This window comes from Alosa alosa, chromosome 23, assembly GCF_017589495.1.
Source record: "Alosa alosa isolate M-15738 ecotype Scorff River chromosome 23, AALO_Geno_1.1, whole genome shotgun sequence".
Taxonomy (NCBI): Eukaryota; Metazoa; Chordata; class Actinopteri; order Clupeiformes; family Clupeidae; genus Alosa; species Alosa alosa.
In genome coordinates, this window is record NC_063211.1 from 21738382 (window position 1) to 21758800 (window position 20419).

Here is a 20419-nt window from a genome sequence, read left to right on the forward strand (position 1 = left end):
AACCAAGAAATCAATGGAAGTTCTGCATGTCCTGGACATTATTACATAACGTGGCTGTTTGGAGAGGCCACTCAGAGGATTGAAGGTCATTTAGTGTCTGACTTTGTTAGCTCTGTGGCAAGAGCCAGAACATGATTTAGAGTGACAATTTGGCTGAATTCGCAACTCCATACGCCCATATTGAAAAAAAAAAAACATGCTAGATTCATCTGTGTGCTAAAAGTAACTGGCGCCCTGAATTTTATCACGAACCTGGTCACATCTGTGGCTGTGGTAATTTGCACTGCCAGTGGGTTGGGGGAATTATTATTATTTATTTATTTTTTTTAAGCTTGTGCTCAGTACGTTTATAAACAAAACATTAACAGCATTCCAGGCAGTGTCAATCAAATTGACCCAGTTGCTCTAGCCAGCAGTGAAGAAGCTGGGGTGTTTTGTTTGTGTGTTCTGTTGGGGCTTGATCATGCTTGTAGCCCCTTCAGCCCGCTTACATTCGTAACACTTACATGTTAAAATGTAGCAGATTGTTTACCACAAATGCCAGTGAAAGATTGTTTTTACACCCCTTTTTGTGCTTGGAAAATGTCATTTTCAGGTAGCTAATTAATAGAATTATAGAATATTCGATAAAGGTATGATCAGCATCAGGTTTTATCGGCTTTTTGAAGGACCTCTGACTTTCTGTCTCTCTCTCTCTCTCTTTCTCTCCCTCTCTCTCTCTTCCTCCTTCTCTCTCTCCCTCTCCTTTTCTCTCTCTCTCTCCCTCCCTCTCTCTCTCTCTCTGTCTCTCTCTCTCTCTTTGCATCTCAGTGGTCATCTCCATTCAGGCGTGCAGCGTGAAAACTTGTGCTGCTGTAATTGGTTGCTTCTAATCAAACATATTTTGCTCTTTGCAGCTCTCCCCATTAGTGGCCGGGGGAGCAGGAAGGCTACTCATCTCCTATGCAGTGTGGAGTCACTAACCTTTTCCCTCTGCCCCCTCGGGATCAGGACCCTCATTTGTATACAAAGAGTGTCAATCGCAGTGTTAAAGGGCGGCTAAACACTATTTGTGTCGACGGGAGTTTTGGGCGAATAAAAAAAGAGGAGGGGTATTTCAAAACATACCTAGTGATTAAATTGATGTCAATCAAGTGATACATTACTGTGTATAGGATTCAAGTTGTGACTGAAGTCACAATGAATGTATCAACAATTTGAGTTGTGTCGGGAAAAGGCGTTTTGTAGTTTATGGTGGATGAGCTGGTTTTTGAGGATAGCTTCTAATCCAAATGTTTTTCACTTTTTTGTCTTTCATATGTCTCAAAAAGATGACAGATTGTCACATTTCCTGAAAATGAATTCTGTATTCTGTGATGTGCTCCATCTTCAGTATTTATGTATTGTGAAATGACACAGTTGTTGTGAAAAGAATGTTGTCATTGCTTATTTTAGACATCCCTCTCATTGTCTCTCTCTCTCTCTCTCTTTGTTTCCTCTCTCTCTCCCTCCCTCTCCCTCTCTTTCTCCATACCCTTCCCTCTGTCTGTCTATCTTGTTCTATTATAGTATAGCTGCCTTAAGGCATTGTCCTGCGCTATCCTCTGTGTCACACTTTTAGAAGCTTATTGTCCTGTGCTTTCATGTGTTAACCATCAGATTTAGGTAAATCATGTTCAAACATAGCCTGTGTAAAGATGCCTATATCTTCAAATACGCCTATACTGCCCTCCAGCATGCCCTGCTCTATTGTGACGACCTTCAAATGTCAATTTGTGTTTTCTTGTCTATGTCTGACAGCAGAGGCATAGTGATAGATGTGGTGATTTGGCTGAATAGGTAATCAGTGTGACTAGAATGACTGCTTAGTCATAATCATCATTCTCCCATTGCATGGCAATCTAGGTTCACATTGCCCCTTGACTAATTATAGCAGCTTTCTTCTACCAGGACCAGGCCAGACTCCTGACACTGGGTGAGAGACAAGGACCATCGTCATCATCTCCAGAAAAACTTGTGTTGGAGAGAGAGAGGCTTGAGTCAGAAGGGCCCGCAATGATTATGTGTCACAGGGAGTGTGAGAGATGCTAGAGAGAGAAATAGAGATGAAAAAGGTGTTGCCACAATTTCATATATTTATTCTGTACAGTATATATATATATATGTACTGTATATATATATATATATATATATATATATATATATATATATATATATATATATATATATATATATTTAGAGAGAGAGAGAGAGGGAGAAAAAAGCTAAGAGACAGATGGGAAGGAAGGACAGGTAAAGAGAGAGGGCATTCACGCGAAAAATGCATACTGGACTGATAGCAGCTTCCTGATATCACCACAGGTGTGTGTGTGTGTGTGTGTGTGTGTGTGTGTGTGTGTGTTGTGTGTGTGTGTGTGTGTGTGTGTGTGTGTGTGTGTGTGTGTGCATACTTTCTGGGAGAGGTGTTCGGCCTTCATGATGGATTAGTGCATCGCCTCTGAGTCGCTCATTATGCACGCCGCTCCCTGAATGGAGATGTAGCGCACTTCTGACAGGAGCGCTCGGGCCTCAGCCATTCCTGCGTCCGTGAATCACTTGATCACCATTCCAAATCGGGCCACGGCGCCCAGATATGAGGGCATAATTCAGCCGTGGGCGCACATCTCTGCCCCGCTGTCCGACTCGGGAAATGGAATTATTTCCCGGGCCGGAGTGTGACAGTAGGGTTTGATGAGTGTCCTGCATGTGAAGAGGTTCCCCTGGAATGCTAATGTACGGTGATGTGGAGGATAAGGGGGTGGGAATGGGGGCTTCTTCACTGGAAACAATGGGAACCCATGCCACGGCCCAGGGGCTTGGACATGGATGTGGTCAGGTTGAGAGGTCAGTGAGTCAGAGTCCAATGGCTCATCGCTGATTTCGTTTTTTTCCCTTTCTGTTTCTATATTCTTTCTTTTCTTTTTTGTGTTAGCAAGCAGCTGTCAGCATGTGGAATTACACACTGTCATGTTCCTGTGCCATCTGAATACATTTTTCATTTGGTATTCAAATCAACAAGGATAGTCTTGTGTTCCCTATTTCAGTTGAATTGTTTGTTTGTACAAATGCATAATAAATCACGCAGAAGTATTACTAGGAGAGCTTCTCCGCTTGTGTATTTATAGTTCATTGTTTTTAGGGTCAGGTGCTTGATGTACATAGCTAAAAATGTTTCCACGTCTAGATTAGTTGTGGAGTCAGCACTGGTACGACAGTCTACTCAGAACTCATTTCTCTTCACAGTCACATCCACGGTCATTTGTATTTCATTTAAGTGCATTGTCTTTGTTTAACAGCTACTGCAATTCTGTGTTCAATTTACAAGTGCCAACAAGTGAAATGGCTTTCTAAGTCTCGTCCTTTGAAGTCCTTCAAACAGTAACAGTATGGGTCTGCATGCTCAGATATGACAGGCAGACATCAGGCTGCATTTGAATGCCCGTCAGTGAGCCTGGGACTTGACTAGCATGACTTTTCAATCAGAGCACAAGCTTGCCTTGTGAAATGAGTGGAAAGGATGAAATGCTTTGTTACACTAAGAAAGGGTTGAACATGAAAATGAAAGAGACACTCATAGACTCAGAATGGATAGACACTGCAGCCCTAAAGAGGGATTCGATAATAGAGGTTTGAAACTGCCATTACCTGACTTTGAAAAGCATTAAATGTCAATAATGAATGAAGTTTTGCGACTCTGTGTGCCATTTATCAGGACACCAGGAGAGAAGGTAATAAAAAAGGTTGCCGATAAAGACCCTGCTCTACTTCTTTCAGTTCAGGTTGTTCAGGTGCGGAAATATTTATAGGAAAACCTGGGGCAAGATTTCATATTCTCCAAGATTGAGACCCCAGGCCCACAGGGTGCACTTTAGTTGAAAGTGAAATCTCCAACGTGTCCCCAGCATCTCCGTTTTGCCAAAAAGCATGTATTAAAAGTAAGTGGACAAGCATTTGAGGGGATTAAAACAGTCTAGAAAATTAATGTGGACAGTGAATTACTGTCCATGGTTGGCATAATTCACACCCTACAAGCAAAGTCGCACACACCCCAAATGAAGGAAGTCTGTTTTAAGAATTTAGCAGTTGAATCCTCAGATGTAACCCCATTCGACACATCATCATGCATCAGTGCAGCAAAGCCTCTTGGTTGGCTGATGTCAAACTGTCATAGTGGACACAAGTCCTTCGGACATCAAAGACTATTTATCTTCAGAGCAAGTTGTTTGCAGCTCAGCAGGCAATTATCCATGACATGATTAGTGATGTTACTGTGAATGGTGCAATCCAATCAAGTCCAAGGCTAAACGAGGCTTACAGACTTCTGCCCATCATACAGACCAAGGAGTCATTTTTATATCAAGCCATCAAAATGTGATAAATCACATTCAACACAAGGCAACAGGTTACAAATTGACACTCTGATACAAAGCTTGTGAAGTGCGATGAGTAAGATAATAGTTGAAAATCATCTTCATCTCTACATTTGCTCTTTGTTAAAACATGTATTTCCACTGACACTCTCTGATGACAGCTGCATGGGATGGAGGAACATGTTATTTCTTTTTGTTGTTCACAAAGCTACTGTATTTGAAACACGCAAAGGCTTATGATGGGAAATTTGGAAATTCCGACTTCACTCTTCAGTTCTGAGCTCCTCAATTCTGGAGCCATTCTGAGGGTGAAATATACTGTGCTTAGTTAAGAACTGCTTTGCCATGAAGAGAGAGAGGTCAAGACTCTGACACACACACACACACACACACACACACACACACACACACCAACTCGTCTTGGGATGTGGTTGGATCTAATTGAGATCTAATTATTCAGTGGAGCTGTTCCTCTCTTACAATGCTGCAGGTCAACAGTGCTGGTTCACAGGGTCGCGCAGGGCAGAGCCTCTGGCACATGCTAATGCAGGTGGCTCCATTTCTATGGTGACACACATTACTGGGCACACAGCCGGTATGTGTGTGTGTGTGTGTGTGTGTGTGTGTGCGAGAGAGAGACAGAGAGAGACAGAGAGATAGTGCTTACTTTTGCTAATTATAATGTTTATGTTCTGTATGAAAATATTAATCATTTCTCCATCTCTCTTTCTCTTTTCCCACTCTTATTCACACGTTGTAGTCATTTTAATGAGATTCTGATTTAAGTATTCATAATGAAATGGCCTTTTGCTCGTGGACCAATGTACTGTTTGATGCAAAACTGTGGGCTATAAATGTGAAATTAAAACAGCACGTCCAAAACAATTTGTGACTTTGCATATGAGATAAGGCACATCATCATGTTGTGTTTTCTGACAGCACCCATAAAGCAATTTAAAAAGCAATCTGATCATACTTGTGTATGCTCTTAGATGCTCAATTATGACTAACTAAATGATTGGCTGAATCTGCCCAAACAATGCTCTTCTTTGCTTGCTTAAAAGGCTTTGTTTCTCTTATCACAATGAATCTGCCTTTTGAACGAAGCTAAAAGATGACTAGTACTGCAAAGCTTCTCTTAATCATGAGAATGAACCTGAAATTAGACGTATGTGGCAAACTGTGGAATTTTCCCCTTCCATGGCTACCATATCTATTTAGACATCTTTTAATTTACTACATTACAGAGCAGCACACAGCATGTCAGCACCATGTCTAAGAGTAGATCTCTGCCTTTAGGCTGTGTCATCACTTCTCTAATTCCAATTTAAGCTGTCTTCATTGTAGTATAAATTAATCTATGCACACTGTGTGTCCTTAGGGTAATTTAAAGATATGTAAAGCTTTTCACATCACTCTACGCCAGTGGTTCTCAACCCGTGTACAGAGACTTACTGGTGTGCTGTGAAGCAAAGTGAGGCATGCCGTGGGATTTTTAGGGAACCCAATGTGTTTTTATGAAGCTCATGAAATAGACTAAAGGGGCATTTTAAAATGCATCAATGACAGCATCTTAATCATTAAAATGCTTTTAGGCAGGCAGAGTTTTTTTTATTCAAACAAGTCTTTAGTCGGCTACCATTCTCAGTTTGATTTCATTGTGTGAAGCTGAGATCCATCTCATAACTTCTTGTAGGCAAGCGCATCACAATATTTTATTAGCTACGGTTGTTAGGATATGTTGCAACTTACATGAGTCTCCCATATGACATTCAAATCTCATCTTTTCACTTTAAAAGACATTTCATTATACAGTTCCTGCAGAATGCTACAGTATCAGTAGCATAAGGAGAACTAGCGTGCTAGCATGGCTGGTCTGTGTTGTCGTGAGTCTGTATTTTCACCTGCAGCATCACCCAGAGATTATTGGCATACACGCAGTAGGTGGAGTTGGATGCGGACTCCTTGGCACCTAAATGGAGGGGTCAGGGGCCCAAGCAAGTGCTGTGGCTCGCTTAATGAGTGCTGTCAGTGGACACTCCATGTGTGGGCACTTCCCCATTCCATTTGGTGCTGCGCTGATTGAATTAATCATGAGCCGCTCACCCATTAACCCGACACCTCTGCTCTGTCCCACCCCACCCACACACAGACACACACACACACACACACACACACACACACACACACACACCCCTCCAGTCAGATGTCTCACCACCAGTCGCTAGACGGACCACAGACATTAGCTCCTAATGATCTCGATGGGTGTGTGTGTGTGTGTGTGTGTGTGTGTGTGTGTGTGTGTGTCTTTGCATCTTGCAAGTGTAGGTACGACTAGGAAAGTGAAAGAAAAAAAAGGAAATCAGTATATTCAAGGCATGTTTGTATGCATGTGTATGACTATTATGTATAATTAGAAATCATAATTAGAATGGGGAGAGAAAGAGGACATCACTGTGTTCAAGGTGTGTGAGAGTGTATGTGTGTGTGTGTGTGTGTGTGTGTGTGTGTGTGTGTGTGTGTGTGTGTGTGTTGTAGTAAGACATTTTGGCCTTAAAGGTGTCTCACCATATAAGTGTGTGTTATATTTAACCATTTACCCTTTTGGTATGGTCTGTGCAAATGTTAAAGAAAGAGACGCTGCTGTAAGCAGAAAGTGAAGGAGAGATTTATGAGGTAACAACTGTGGAATTTCATGTTCAAGGTGTTACGCAGCCATGCTGTGTGTGTGTGTGTGTGTTCAATGCTGAGTGTATGTGTGCTGTGTGTGTGTGTGCCATACGGTATGTGTGTCCTCCAAGGAGGCTGGGTAGGCCTAGTTCGACGAGCTGGCGCCCCTAAGACCTTATTTACTGTCTTGGGGTCAATCTTGACTGGATTCCATGGGCCTTGGTTGTTATGGGATACAGCCTTAAAGATATGGTTGACTCTGGGGTAACTATGTCGTAAACACGTCTGCGTACCATTAATGGAGATGTCATGTCTTGTCTATACTGTCAGTAGGGTATAAAAAGTGTTTCCTTGTTTGTAACATCAGACTGCGTCTGTTAGCAACACGACGTAAGTCTCCGAATTCGTGAATAAAGCTCTCTGAGATTTCTGACTTCACTCCTGGCTGACTGAGACTTCATTTCTGAGACAATTTCTGTTCCTACAGTGTGTGTGTGTATACATGTCAGCTTAATAATTTTAACATGATTGTAGGTCCATGGATTCTGCTCTACCCTCCTCACACACACAGAGCCTCATCTGGAGGAAGTATAACCTACTTAATGTAAATGTCAAACATGTCTTTAACACTTGATCAAGGGGGGCCTTCACTCATCTCTCTCCCCTTTCCTCCTCAAGCAATAACACTGTCTGTCTCCTCTTCCTCTTACATGTTGCCCAAACACTCAATCTGTCTTCACATGAAATTGGTTGTTTTAATGAGGCTTCCATGACTTGGGGCTAACTGATAGCTTTAGTCTGAGTGTGTCTTCCTTTTGTTCGATTTTTATTAAATTTCCTAATTACTCAGACCTATGCAGTCAAGGGAACGCCAGGCTTATTTGGTGAAGCAAGGCTCCCTGCTTTATTCACAGCTTGGGATCCAAGGTCTCTTATAAAAAAAAAAACGATGAAGAAAACATTTATTAGTATTTGTCTGTGGGTATGGCATCAACAACAAGTGTATTGTTTGTCTTTGCAAGTGTATTGTTTGTCTAATGGGTCCCTAATTAGTAGTCTTTGAGATACTTTCATAAAGGCCTCAAAATGGTTTATGTAATAATAGTCACTCTTTATATCAATTTACTGTGGGTCAGCCTATCAAGCAGTAATTTATTAGCTGTACTCTCAACTTGTGGTCAGCTGTGGGCGGTGATAGCGTAGTGGGTAAGGAACTGGGTTAGCATGTAGTAGCCTGAGAAGTTGTGGGTTCAATTCCCGGCTTCACCATTGTGCCCTTGAGCAAGGCACTTAACCCCAAGTTGCTCTGGGGACAATTGCCCTTGTAATGAAATAGACATATGTAAGTCACTTTGGATAACAGCGTCTGAAATGAATAAATGTAAATGATGTGACCTGACCACAACCCAGACATGTATCCCAGAGAACAAGACTTCCATTTTTGAATTCTACAGTAACATGAAGTTCAAAAAGATGTGTTTTGGACGCACCATGGGGTATTAAATACACAGAGACCCAATGGTATGGCATTATGTAAATGATAAACAACCATAATGTGTGGGGTTAATGTGAATCACCTCTATTAAAAAGGAATGGAGGAATTATACATGTACTGACCTAAAAGAAGATGTCAATGTTTCTTGAACATGTTTACTGTATTTTTACCGGAGGGCTATGGTAAAGTTGTGCACAGCCATTAAGTAGCATACACTTATATCATACTACTTGTAATATCAATCCAAGAAAAAAACTGAGTTAATAGCTCACAGAAATCTCGGATTGGGATGTTGAGACACTCCATGTTTGTTGTGACATTGCTGCGGGTCACAGGTAAGCGAAGTGGTTGTGGGCAATGGGCAGGGCAGATTATTTATTCGGGAGACTGCAGCGACATGACTGAATGGGCCTCAATGTGAGTGGCAATCAGGGAAACAGACACTGACACCACTCCCAAAAATAAGTCAGAGTGACAAATGAGACATGGGGGCTTTTTGTGCTCTCTCTCTCTCTCTCATTCTCTCTCTCTCTCATTCCCTCTCTCTTTATCTCTCCATTTCAGCCCAAAGCCAGAGATTGGAGGCAGGAAACAAAGTACACAGTTGTTAAAAGTAAATAGACAAGGCATTGCTTTTCACTACATTTCCGATTTTGAATGCGAGTAGATAGAAAACAAACAACTGTTTCCCGCTGACACTAATCAGCACTGACAACAAGGTATTACTTGATACTATAAGCATTGTTCTGCACACCACCTGCACAAGAAGAGGACAAAGTAAGGCAAATAGGAATTTGCATTCTTTGGAGTGACAATGTCCTGAGGTGGAAGGAGGATTTCCCTTGACAATTGCATTTATATAAATATGCATTGGAAAAACAGCATAGGGACATGCATCCATGTGGATGTGAGAGATTAATAAACAATTCTGAGTTTCTGCCTAATTATAGATCATAGATGCCATTATAATAACACATTTGACTTGACACTCACATACTCTTTAAGTTAAGTTGAGGAGAGTTACAGTATGTTAAAAATTATTTGTTTTTGTAGAACTATTGCCACCATGATATCTCTTTCTGTGGTGACAGGTCACCATCGCCATTCCTTGTCCACTATTTGTAGAAATCAGCAGTGAAGCAAGCCTGCATTGTGCTCACTTGGTGCAGCAGGTATTGCAGTAAAAGTCAAACAGTGGGCCTGAACTTCAGTCTAGGGCTACAGAGAGTCACAGAGAGAGAGAGAGCCGATGACGGCGGATTGTGAATACGAGCGACTCTAATTGCCGCTGCACACCGTCAGTAAGTCACCTGTCACCATGAATCTCGTCCCCGGCACGGAGCCAGCCTCCGACCCTCCCAACATCTATCCCGCAGTCTGCGGCGCGTCCTGTCAACCTTCCCATCTCTCACTCGTCTCCTTCGGCTCGCTCATATGGCTCAATCTGCACTCCCGACTCACCGCGGCTGACACCTGGGATTGTTGATGGCGCAGCGTAAGTGCCAGGTATCCTTGTTCACCCATGCAGAGTTTGCTCTGGAATAAGCCATCATCCGCAACAGAACTTCTAAAAGATTTCTTCAATTGATAATGTTATAAATGTGTCTTAAGTTTAAGGTCATAGCACAATCAGAAATACTTAGCATACAAATGACATATAATTTTATTTCAATACTGGCAAGTGATTTGTATGTAGATTCATGATTGTTTTTCTATTTCCACAAAGGAGGGACTGTCTCAGTGTTGCTCTTGATGTGAAAGATACTGCAAGGCATTAGCAACAAATACTGTGTGTGGATTGTTTGGCGATGAAGGGAGGCTAATATCAGCATTCGCCCAGTTGTGTGTCTCATTAGGCTGTCTGGAGCTTGGTGTTGTGGGCTGTCTCCCTGCCATCGCTTCCGGTCAGGTTCCAGAATCTGATCAATGCACCTTATGACCACTCATGCACATGGGATTCATCTCTCTCTGTCTCTCGCTATCTTCTTTCTCCCATACTTTTCTTGCACACCACCTCAATTTGCTTTAAAAGACCAAATCAAAACCTCCAAAAATAATTAGCTGGGGAAATTAAAACTCACTGATATTCCCTTATCTGTATACTAGGAAAGGCTGATTGTACATTGAATAATAGTCTAATGATTAAATTAACCCTAATGTTCAGATCATAACTATTTCCATTGTCATTGTATTTAACTGAGCTGAAGATCACCTAAATATAGCACACCCTGTGTTGTCCTTAGCACTCTTCTTTTCCACCTTCATTTCTCTCGCATCCCTTAGCTTTGGGTCAGAAGAAGCAGGAGTGGATTTGGGTGTCCTCAGGTTGGCCACATTGTTATGTAAGAGGATAGCCTGGGTGCCAGCCGAAGGCTAGTAAGATGAGGGGTGGAGGAACATTTTTTGCATTTGTAGAAATGTCCGAAATGTCAATTTCACACACCTCAACTTTATACTTTTTGTGTGTGTGTGCGTGTGTGTGTGTGTGTGTGTGTGTGTTTGTGTGTACTTGTATAAAATGTGTTCTTGTGTGCATTATGTAAAACAGGTTCCAGAACCAGACAGTTCTCCAGGCCTCCATACTGTTAGTTAGTTCAGTGTAATTTGTTGTCTATGCGCAATAGTTCTCTCCCCAAACATTGCTATTTCATTTTTAGTGTATATTGTGAGATACAAGAGGCTATCACACATTTGCTCCATGAGGAGAGACTGTGTGACACACACACACACACACACACACACACACACACACACACACACACACACACACACAAACCCATAGAGAGAGAGAGAAAGCAATTATAGCAATTATCTAAACTAGCTTGTGCAGTTGCCCATAACTTCTGTTTGTATTTCAGACTATTTGAAATGTGTAGCTCCATTACCAGTGGGGAGAGCCTGGGTGGCCACTCCCTAAATAGGTTCCTTGTATGTAATTGCAGCTTTAGTTTGAAATATCTGTTTGTTAGAAAAAAAAGAGAGAGGATATGATTATTGCTTACAGTTGTTGAATTGGACTGAAACAATATTGGTGGTCTAGTTCTAGTAATGTGTTGTAAAGTAGAGCTGCTCAGCCAGAGAGCTTTATTGGAAATAGATAGAGCGCAAAGTTTAGGCACTGTGATAAAAATGCAGCGTTTCTTTCAAGTATCATTTAAAGGGCTGGTTCAGGATTTTGGACATAGGATAGCCTGGCAACCACCCTGAACCACCCCTTTAATATAAACCATCCTCCTGTGACATTAGTTAGCAAACCTCCTGTAATATAGTATCAACAAGGAGAACAAGGGAAGAGGGTGTGTTCTGAATTGGCAAATATATCTCATGATTTGTGTGGTGATAGCTGTACATATCCAAGAAAATGTGACCTTTCGGGAAATTATATTGACCACAATGGGAAGGTTTAGATAATGACCCACTTGTCTTGTTTATGTCCGTTGTCTTCTTAGAAATAAACAGATTTCGCAGAAGAGGAGATAGGTGGAGAGTATTCATTTCCACTGGAATTAAACCTCCGTACCTTGAACTGTCAGCCCATTTTGTATTAAACAGTCTGCATGACGAGAGAATAAAGTTGTGCTTATCTTTCTATGTCAGCAATTGATGGCCTCCTTATTCCCCTATCAGCCATCATTGTCATGCGGAGGTGGCGGGGTCAGTGGTATTTTTAAATAATAGCGGAAGACATGGCTGTCTGTGGGTCGCTATCCTGTTGCCTTTCCTGTCTCCCCTCCCAGCGACACTGTCATGTCACCTGAACACCAGGTATCGTACTCCCTCTTGTGCAGCGTAATTCTCAGAGGAAACTGTGATGTCACATGAAAAATCAACTCTCTTTTCTTCCCCCTCATCACCATGTCATCTTTCTTTCTTTCTTTCTTTCTTTCTTTCTTTCTTTCTTTCTTTCTTTCATCCTCTCTCTGTCTTTTCTTCTCCCCTTGTCTGTTCTTCGCCCGCCTGCTTCACCTGCTAAAGGATGACAGGGGGTTAGGGGAAGTGTTTGTGTTTGTGTGTGGGTGTGAGGATGGGTGTTGGAGCCGAGGAGGCGGTTGGTGGGGGTGGGGTGGGTGGGGGTTGCAGACTGTCATGTCTCTCCTTGTCGCTGGCTAAGCTGTTTCTCCCCAGCACATGTTGCCATTGTCTGTTTGTCTCCTGTCATTTGTGTGACCCCTGCTCATTTCCCCTAGGATGGCAGAAGACATTTCCACAATGTTAAAAAAATATATATAATGTAATAATAGTCCCATAACCATAACCATAACCAATATATAGTCTTACAATCTTTATTTACAAATGCTTGTGACTCATCCATATAAGCATTGTAAAGTGCACTATTACAAGAGATTATTTTTAATAAAGCCAGAAAAAAACAGGGGTAATTGTGAGCAACAACTAGCTCTTCGAAACGCCTTCCCAAGATGGAAATTACACTTTTGCATCCGGACGTGGGACCAAAGCAGAAATGGGGAACTTAGAAGTGTTTAACAGTTCAAGCTAATATTGGCTTTGCTTGATTGCTGTTTAGTTGATGTGTCTCAACAAACAGCTGGCCAATCACACAGCAGCTGGATCTTGAGAATGAAACAGACAATTTATTGGGCACTGGAAAAAAGAACGGCGTGCTGTGTTGACATTGCAATGCAACCTATCCGGGACCATCCACACATTATTTGCATTGCTTGTATTTGCTTTAGATTTTCACTGCCCGTCATAAATCAAAACATCTTCTCCTCATTCACCAACATGACCTCATATAATCCTCCAAGGGTAAGCACTATGCCCACATCTCATGGTAAGTTGGATGCAAACAGGCTTGCTATAGATCAGTGTGACCATGGTCAGGCTTTCCTGGAAAGGTGGAATACATTATGATTTATGTAAACAAAGATCCAAATCTGTCAAGAACATCAGATTTACATCTCAGTAGATGTGGACCTGTCTCCATGGTTAGGCTTTCAATGACCGCCAAATGCTGTGGGAACTTTTTTGAAAGGTGGCAAAGCAGCAGGCTGCTCCCCCGTACAGAAACTAACAACGTGGGCACGCATAGATCACAGCCGGATGGGGCCTGCCATCCCTGGCCCCTTCCAGCCTTAAAATCCTCATCAATCCATCATCCACTTTAGCCCCTGATGTCTCCTCTTGACAAGTGGAGCAGTGGAGGAATGAGGGCTGAGTGGTGCGGTGGGGTGGTGACAACGACAGGGAATACAGATGACACTGAGGGTGGGAGGGAGGCTCTCATTTGTACACTTTATGGTCAGAAGCTGTCTCGCCAGTGGGCGACAATTAGGGAAGTTTGGTGGGGTCTGGATATGGCTTTGTGTGTGTGTGTGTGTGTGTGTGTGTGTGTGTGTGTGTGTGTGTGTGTGTGTGTGTGTGTGTGTGTGTGTGTGTGTGTGTGTGTGCGCATACGTGCACGAGTGTGTTTGTGCTGGTTTTGGTGAGACTGTGTGTTTTGTGTGCTTGGCCTTGTTTTTGGTATGTCTCTGCTTGTGCATGTGTGTGTGTGTGAGAGAGAGAGAGAGAGAGAGAGAGAGAGAGAGAGAATGTGCTGCTTTAAAAAATAAAAATCCAGGTGAAAAGTATAAAAACATGAAGGTTCTTGAATTAGCCCCATGACAGACTACACAGGGCCTGAGCCCATTTGACAGCTGTCGCTGAGTCATGGAGCCTACTGTAGTTAAGGGCCAGTAGAAGTATGCTGTTTAGGAATACAGCATGAGTAATACACAGAATTCACCATTAATCAATTCAGCCATTGGTCAAATAACTCAACACAAGATACAAAAACAGTGTTTATTGATGTACATACTTGGTTAATATAGTTATAATTTCATATGAAAGCATTAAAAACATAATATATTCTCTGGGGGACATCACACATGGTTTTCTTTTCCTCACAAATATTGTAGCTTACATATAATTGTATATCACATATAACTATTCATAGAGACATATTTCTTCTGATTACAACACAGAGGTCACATTCAAACGAAATAAGCAGCTATGTCTCCTCATGAACTACAGTGAACAGTGGGGTAAATTTAGACTTGGCCTGTGAGCTCTCTGGTCTTCACAACGTAAAATCAATAACAATATCACAAAAATAAATAACAAGCAATAAAAAATAAATCCTAGGACGTTAACCGTAGGGTACTTTGGAGTTCTGAAGCATTTCTTTCCAAAGCAGGGAGAGTCACGGGTGTTTGGCGACGCTCTTTGCGGCGAGTTAATCGGGGTATAAAATGAATCCAGAGAAAGTGCTGTATTTGTTGTTGTTGCCCCCATGAGCTTTGCCGCCGTCCAACTTGACGTAAATTTCATCGCCCGAATCCAGATGCAGCACGACACTGTTACTTGCGTAATCGTAGTTTTGGTCTGCGTCTTGGGCTATTGCGCTTGCACGGACCTGTAGATTCAAACGGAAGCCGTTCAATAATTTTGTGTATCTGATGAGTTCATCATAATATTGTTTGTTTGCATTTTATCTATATTATATGCACTAAGGAGTAAGGTAGTTATAACATTAAACTCGTTTTTAAAAAACTATAAAATATAGTGCGCTCTACTCCACTTAGCCTATCCTGTGATCAACACAAAATATCCGATGTTGCATGGTATAATCTTCCAAAATGTCAAAGATCGCAAATATGCCTGTCTTTAACACTGGTAAATCCAGTAATCTCATTATTTAGCAGACTGAACTGGCAGACTTATTTTAAGAACAGAGGAGCAGATGCTCTTACACTCTGCGCACCCGTACACTGAAGTTATGACTTGTGAATTTTTCTTTCAAACTTTTCCAGGCTGTGTTCGGATTAAAATGTCGGGAGGACGCCCCATTAAGTACCTAACAACACCACCTGCAATAACAAATCGTTCTGAATTAATCCAGATGAGGAATGAAGATATTACCTGTCCGTTTTTGCAAAGATCGGCCCACATACTTGTCCCGTCTCCTCCACGCATTAGTACATGGTAGGTGAAGAAATAGATTCCGGAAACCTGACAGGTGAACTTGCCCGTAGATGGATCGTAATGGTTCCCCAAGTTCGTGACCACATCGTCGAACTTTAGTACTTCATATCCTTCATGTGGGTTCTTCAGTCCAACATAGAATGCTATTTTAGAGCTCCCGATAGCCGCGCCGACCTCTCCCGTTTCGGTCTGCGCTGTGCCTGACGTTAAGGAAGGGAACCCGGGCCTCCCAGAAATGCCTTTGTCCCCGGGAGGTCCTTTGGGACCGGGTGGTCCCGGCTCCCCCGGTGGACCTCTCGGTCCTGGTTTCCCAGGCCTCCCCGGTTCCCCTCTAGTCCCTTGCACAAACGGCGGAGACGGAATCGCGCTTAGGTCCTGCATAACCTCCATGGCGGTGGCACTTGCTTTCGGACTGTACGGATCGCAAATCATCCGGCAAGTGCCCATCATCTCGTAGTGCGCAGAAGTCTTGGAACTTTGCACAAGCAGTGGTATGGCGATAATCAGTGCTAACACCATGACGATGCCGACAACAGCAGCAACTAGTCGCTTCCTCTGGAGAGCCCGAGAAGCCAGCGATAGAAAGTCGGGGGGGCTTTGAGAAGTAATCGTGAAAGGCTTTTTTTGTGGTGCGTTCCGAAAAGAAAAAAACTTGGTTCCGAAGCCGAGAGGGTGCACAGGAGGAATGGCAGTTTTTTCAACGCCACCGTTCTGTCGTGAGTGAAAAGCCTTAGGCGGTCATGCCAGTATCACAACGCTTCAGAGAGCAGACAGAGGGGACGCATGCTGGCATGGCTGGACGGGCAGTCGCTTCTCAGGACTGAGCGTGAAGCGCTCCAAGCAATCTCAGCCCCTCGCCCCTCTGCGCGCTGAAGAGAGAGAGAGAGAGAGAGAGAGAAAGGAGAACGCTTTTCTGACGTAACTCCTTGAGAGACAAAGCCTGTTGAAATTTGGATTATGGTCGAAAACAATAATCGTGCAATCTTTATGTATGATTTACAAATCCCATTTCACAATGGGAGGAATATTGAATTACAAAACAGACCTCTAATACTTGTCAGGTGTAGGACTGATGATCCGTGCATCGCCGCCACAATATTTTAGAAGGATTTTCAAGAGTGTTTTCTTCGTGACACAACTCCCGAATCACTGGAAAGCGACACTGGGTAGAGTTTTTTTTTGCCACCGCGCCACCTTGCTGCGCTTTATGAACGGGCGCTGTCCTTTCAGCACCACCGTTTGGAGATGTTAGTCCACTCAGTTATGCGTTACCGACTTTAAGCGTTTCTATTTTCATAATGTCCTTGCTGTATGGAAATACAAAAGTATTTGGTATAAGAGTACGAGATGGGTCTGATCCATTCTTTCATTAGAAATGTGATGAAGAGTATTGAGTGGCCTAACCTGTTATTGATGTCTATTATTGTGCATCATGGACATTACACTAGGCTCTTGGCAAACATAAGGTCACTCTATCATTTATTGTCAAGTATCATGCTTATATCTGTTACCAACTAACCAAGCAAAATCACCATTTCACACTGTGTACTCCCCTAATCTCTCATAAAGTGATGATTTCACATCTGAAACAAATCTGATAATCCTTGTCTTCTGGTGCAGAAGGTTTAACTTTTCACACCCCATCCTCTCAGTTAAGCTACCAGTTATAAAAAAAACCTTGCCATTCTTTCCCTGGGTTTGTGACATTGTAGGCCTATCTCAACAATTGTCATCCAAAAACACACATTTTGCGCAAATTATGGGGGATTGGGGGACTGAAATGCCACAGACTGAATTGGAAATATGTCCATGACAAGCTACATCCATTTAAGAGGTGCAAATTAGAAGGAATATCCGTGCTCAATAACCTGAAATGTTTTTGGGCAGTGCGTAGTTTGAAGACTTGGTATTCTTGACATTTTTAAGCATATTTAATCTTCTGCATGGGGCCTCAACTGTAGACGAGTACTATCGAGTGTACATGGCTGATTTAATGTGTGTCTATTTTTTCCTAGCAGGAAAGCTTTTTCTATGGATCTTGCCATGATCTGATTCACCTGCACCAGGTGTGTTTTCCATCTATTCCACATATCCATCCATCTACATCAGTGTTTTTCAAAGTGTGGTCCGGGGACCACTGGTGGTCCGCAAGCTATCCCAATTGGTCCGTGAGCAGACGTGGTAAAATATAATATAGATGAGTTGTTTGCAATATTGAACCAACTTGTATGTAAATCCAAACAGTACTGCAACACTGCCATGTAAGCGATGCCAGTTTGAATCCTCTGACACAATAAGCAAGGTGCAAAGACAATAAGCAAGGTGGTTCAGTGAGTAGGCCTATTGTGCTAAAGTACTTTTTTTTAGGTCTAAAGTTTGAGAAACACTGATCTACATGACATTCCCACAATAAATGTTCATGAGAGAGATCTCATATGAACAAACAATATCAAAACATGAGGTGTATTGTTAAAAACACAGAGAGGAAAACAAAGTGTGATATTACACCCAATTTAAAGTCTCACTGCACTGTCAGTTTGCTATTAAAGGATAATTCCGGTGTGATATTGACCTAAAGTGTATTGAAACATGATACCGAGTGTGAACGTATGTCTCATAGCCCATCTCGGCTTGTCCCCTGCACTCCAAAAAATCTGGCTAGTTAGCCGATGCTACCAACAGCTTTTTCAATAGTGGTGCTTCGCATCGGGCTAGCCATGCAAATAAATCACTGTTTTACACCCATTTACGAGGGCTCAATGTATCTCCACACTTCATTGGTAGACTTCTGAGGGCCCTGACATTTAAAGCGAGACATTGAGAACTTTGAAAAAGCACTGGTAGTTTACTTACAAGGCGATTTATACAGACAGTATCTTCCGCGAAGTTTAGCGTTTGCAGCCATCTTGAATTTAGTCACGATAAAGTCGAAAGCAACGAGTAAGAATGAACAGGTATGATAAGGGATCAGATTCCAAAAAATAATTCAGTGGAAATGCATGGATTCCAGTTGCTGCTACTGGAAGAAACTGGAATCCATGCATTTCCACTGAATTATTTTTGGAATCTGATCCCTTATTGAAAAAGCTGTTGGTAGCATCGGCTAACTAGCACCAGATTTTGGAGTGCAGGGGACAAGCCGAGATGGGCTATGAGACATACGTTCACACTCGGTATCATGTTGCAATACACTTTAGGTCAATATCACACCGGAATTCTCCTTTAAGTTGTGACAGATAATGGGATGGGTGAGATTCTTAGAGGTAGGTGTTGTGAATAATCACAGGTCTTGCATTACAGCACTACAATCTCACATCCTCACAGTTTATGTAATCTGTTGTCACATATATTCTGTGTGACATTTTGGAGTATAAGGAGATGGGGCCATTAATATGCATGTTTTGGGACTTTTCATTTATTGTTTCTGGATCCTGATGATCGTTACCAGAGTGATGAAGCATCTAGGCTGGTAACATCAGCCTTAAGGCATCTGAAGAATGGAAGAGGTTGTCCGATACAGGCTACCATGGCTAGATGCATTCTTTTGTCACTGTATCAAACACTGGTTTCAACTGTTCGATTCTGGAAGATTGCTATGTGAGCAGGTAATGCTTAGAAGGGTCGTATAATGGAGGCTGCAACCCATTTGTCTTGGGATTCTGATGGTGTGACTGCCTGCCCAAGTTCCACTACCTCCAAATGACTCTGGCTGTTTGATTTATTGTTTAACAAAGTGTTAGACAAAAAATTGCATGACAATGTGCGCATTACTGTTTGCATATGTAGTCATTTCAACATCCCATAAATGTAGCCATGCAGATGCAATTGATTATTATATTAATAACCGTTTGCTTAAACTGACAGCCCAGTTGATAAATTAAATGAGGGGTACGCTTCATCCACACAGCTTATGTAATACATAAACACACATAAACACACACACACACACACACACACACACAAATGCACTCACACAAAAGCGCACACACATGGGACACCACAGACTTAATGCTGCAGCCGATTGACAAACAAGTGGAAGATATGAGATCATGGCTGTGGTTGACACCCTGTCAGATCCAGGCTTATCCCCACGGGTGTGGGTGGGTGGACTGCAGCGGAGAGATGCCGCCTTTATCTGCAGCGTCGGCCAGCGCAGGCTGTGTGTCAGAGCCCCTGCGGAGCTGCATGTCCCATCATTAAACCACAGTAATCTGCAGTTGAACAGGTCACAGAAAACAGAGCGTCATATTCGCAAGGCATCTGAGTGGATTATCCAGAATCTCTCTGTGGGCTTGCATGTTGCTCATGGCTTACAGTGAAATATGTCATTTTAAGGGTTTAACATTCAGATTAGAAGAGCTATATTAATTTGCTTAGCAGTTTTAGTGTCCACACGCATACAGATCATGTGTTACCTTAGACAGGTAAGTGTCTTGATGTGGGGGTAAAACATATTTGAAACATTACACTAGCAAGTCTGTTTGAATATAGTAAGGAATGGTGGTTGTGGATCATGTATAATGTGATGTATATAAATTATGTATTGCTAGGCTTTGTAAGAAGAATGAACTCATATAGTTTAATGCTTCATAATCATTATTCCTGATCAAAAATGAGCTTTATATGTGGAATTGTGAATGTGTCAGATACTGCATGTGATAACCTCCTGCATACACGCTAATATATACCGTGTATACATTCTGATATTGGGATTCTGATATTGCTCCAAGTTATTGAATCTTATATCAAAGGTTCCTTATGACAAAACTTTGTGTCTACCTCAGTAGTCTGAGCATAAAAGGTCAATTTCATCTGAGAGTTCATGCATGGCTTCAGAGTGAAATGTACATTCACCGCAAGGTTACTTTACTTCAACGAAAGCACC

The 20419-nt window shown here is 42.2% G+C and overlaps 1 protein-coding gene across 1 annotated transcript; it reads right to left on the minus strand.

Annotated features, from left to right (window-relative positions):
• Nucleotides 1–14338: 14338 nt before the first annotated feature.
• c1ql2 (complement component 1, q subcomponent-like 2) lies at nucleotides 14339–16396 on the minus strand. Its single transcript, XM_048234891.1, has 2 exons — nucleotides 15472–16396; nucleotides 14339–14965 (listed from the first exon to the last, which is right to left on the minus strand). The coding sequence occupies exons 1-2, from the start codon at nucleotides 16051–16053 to the stop codon at nucleotides 14786–14788; spliced, it is 762 nt and encodes a 253-aa protein (XP_048090848.1). The 5' UTR covers nucleotides 16054–16396; the 3' UTR covers nucleotides 14339–14785.
• Between the last annotated feature and the right edge of the window lie 4023 nt (nucleotides 16397–20419).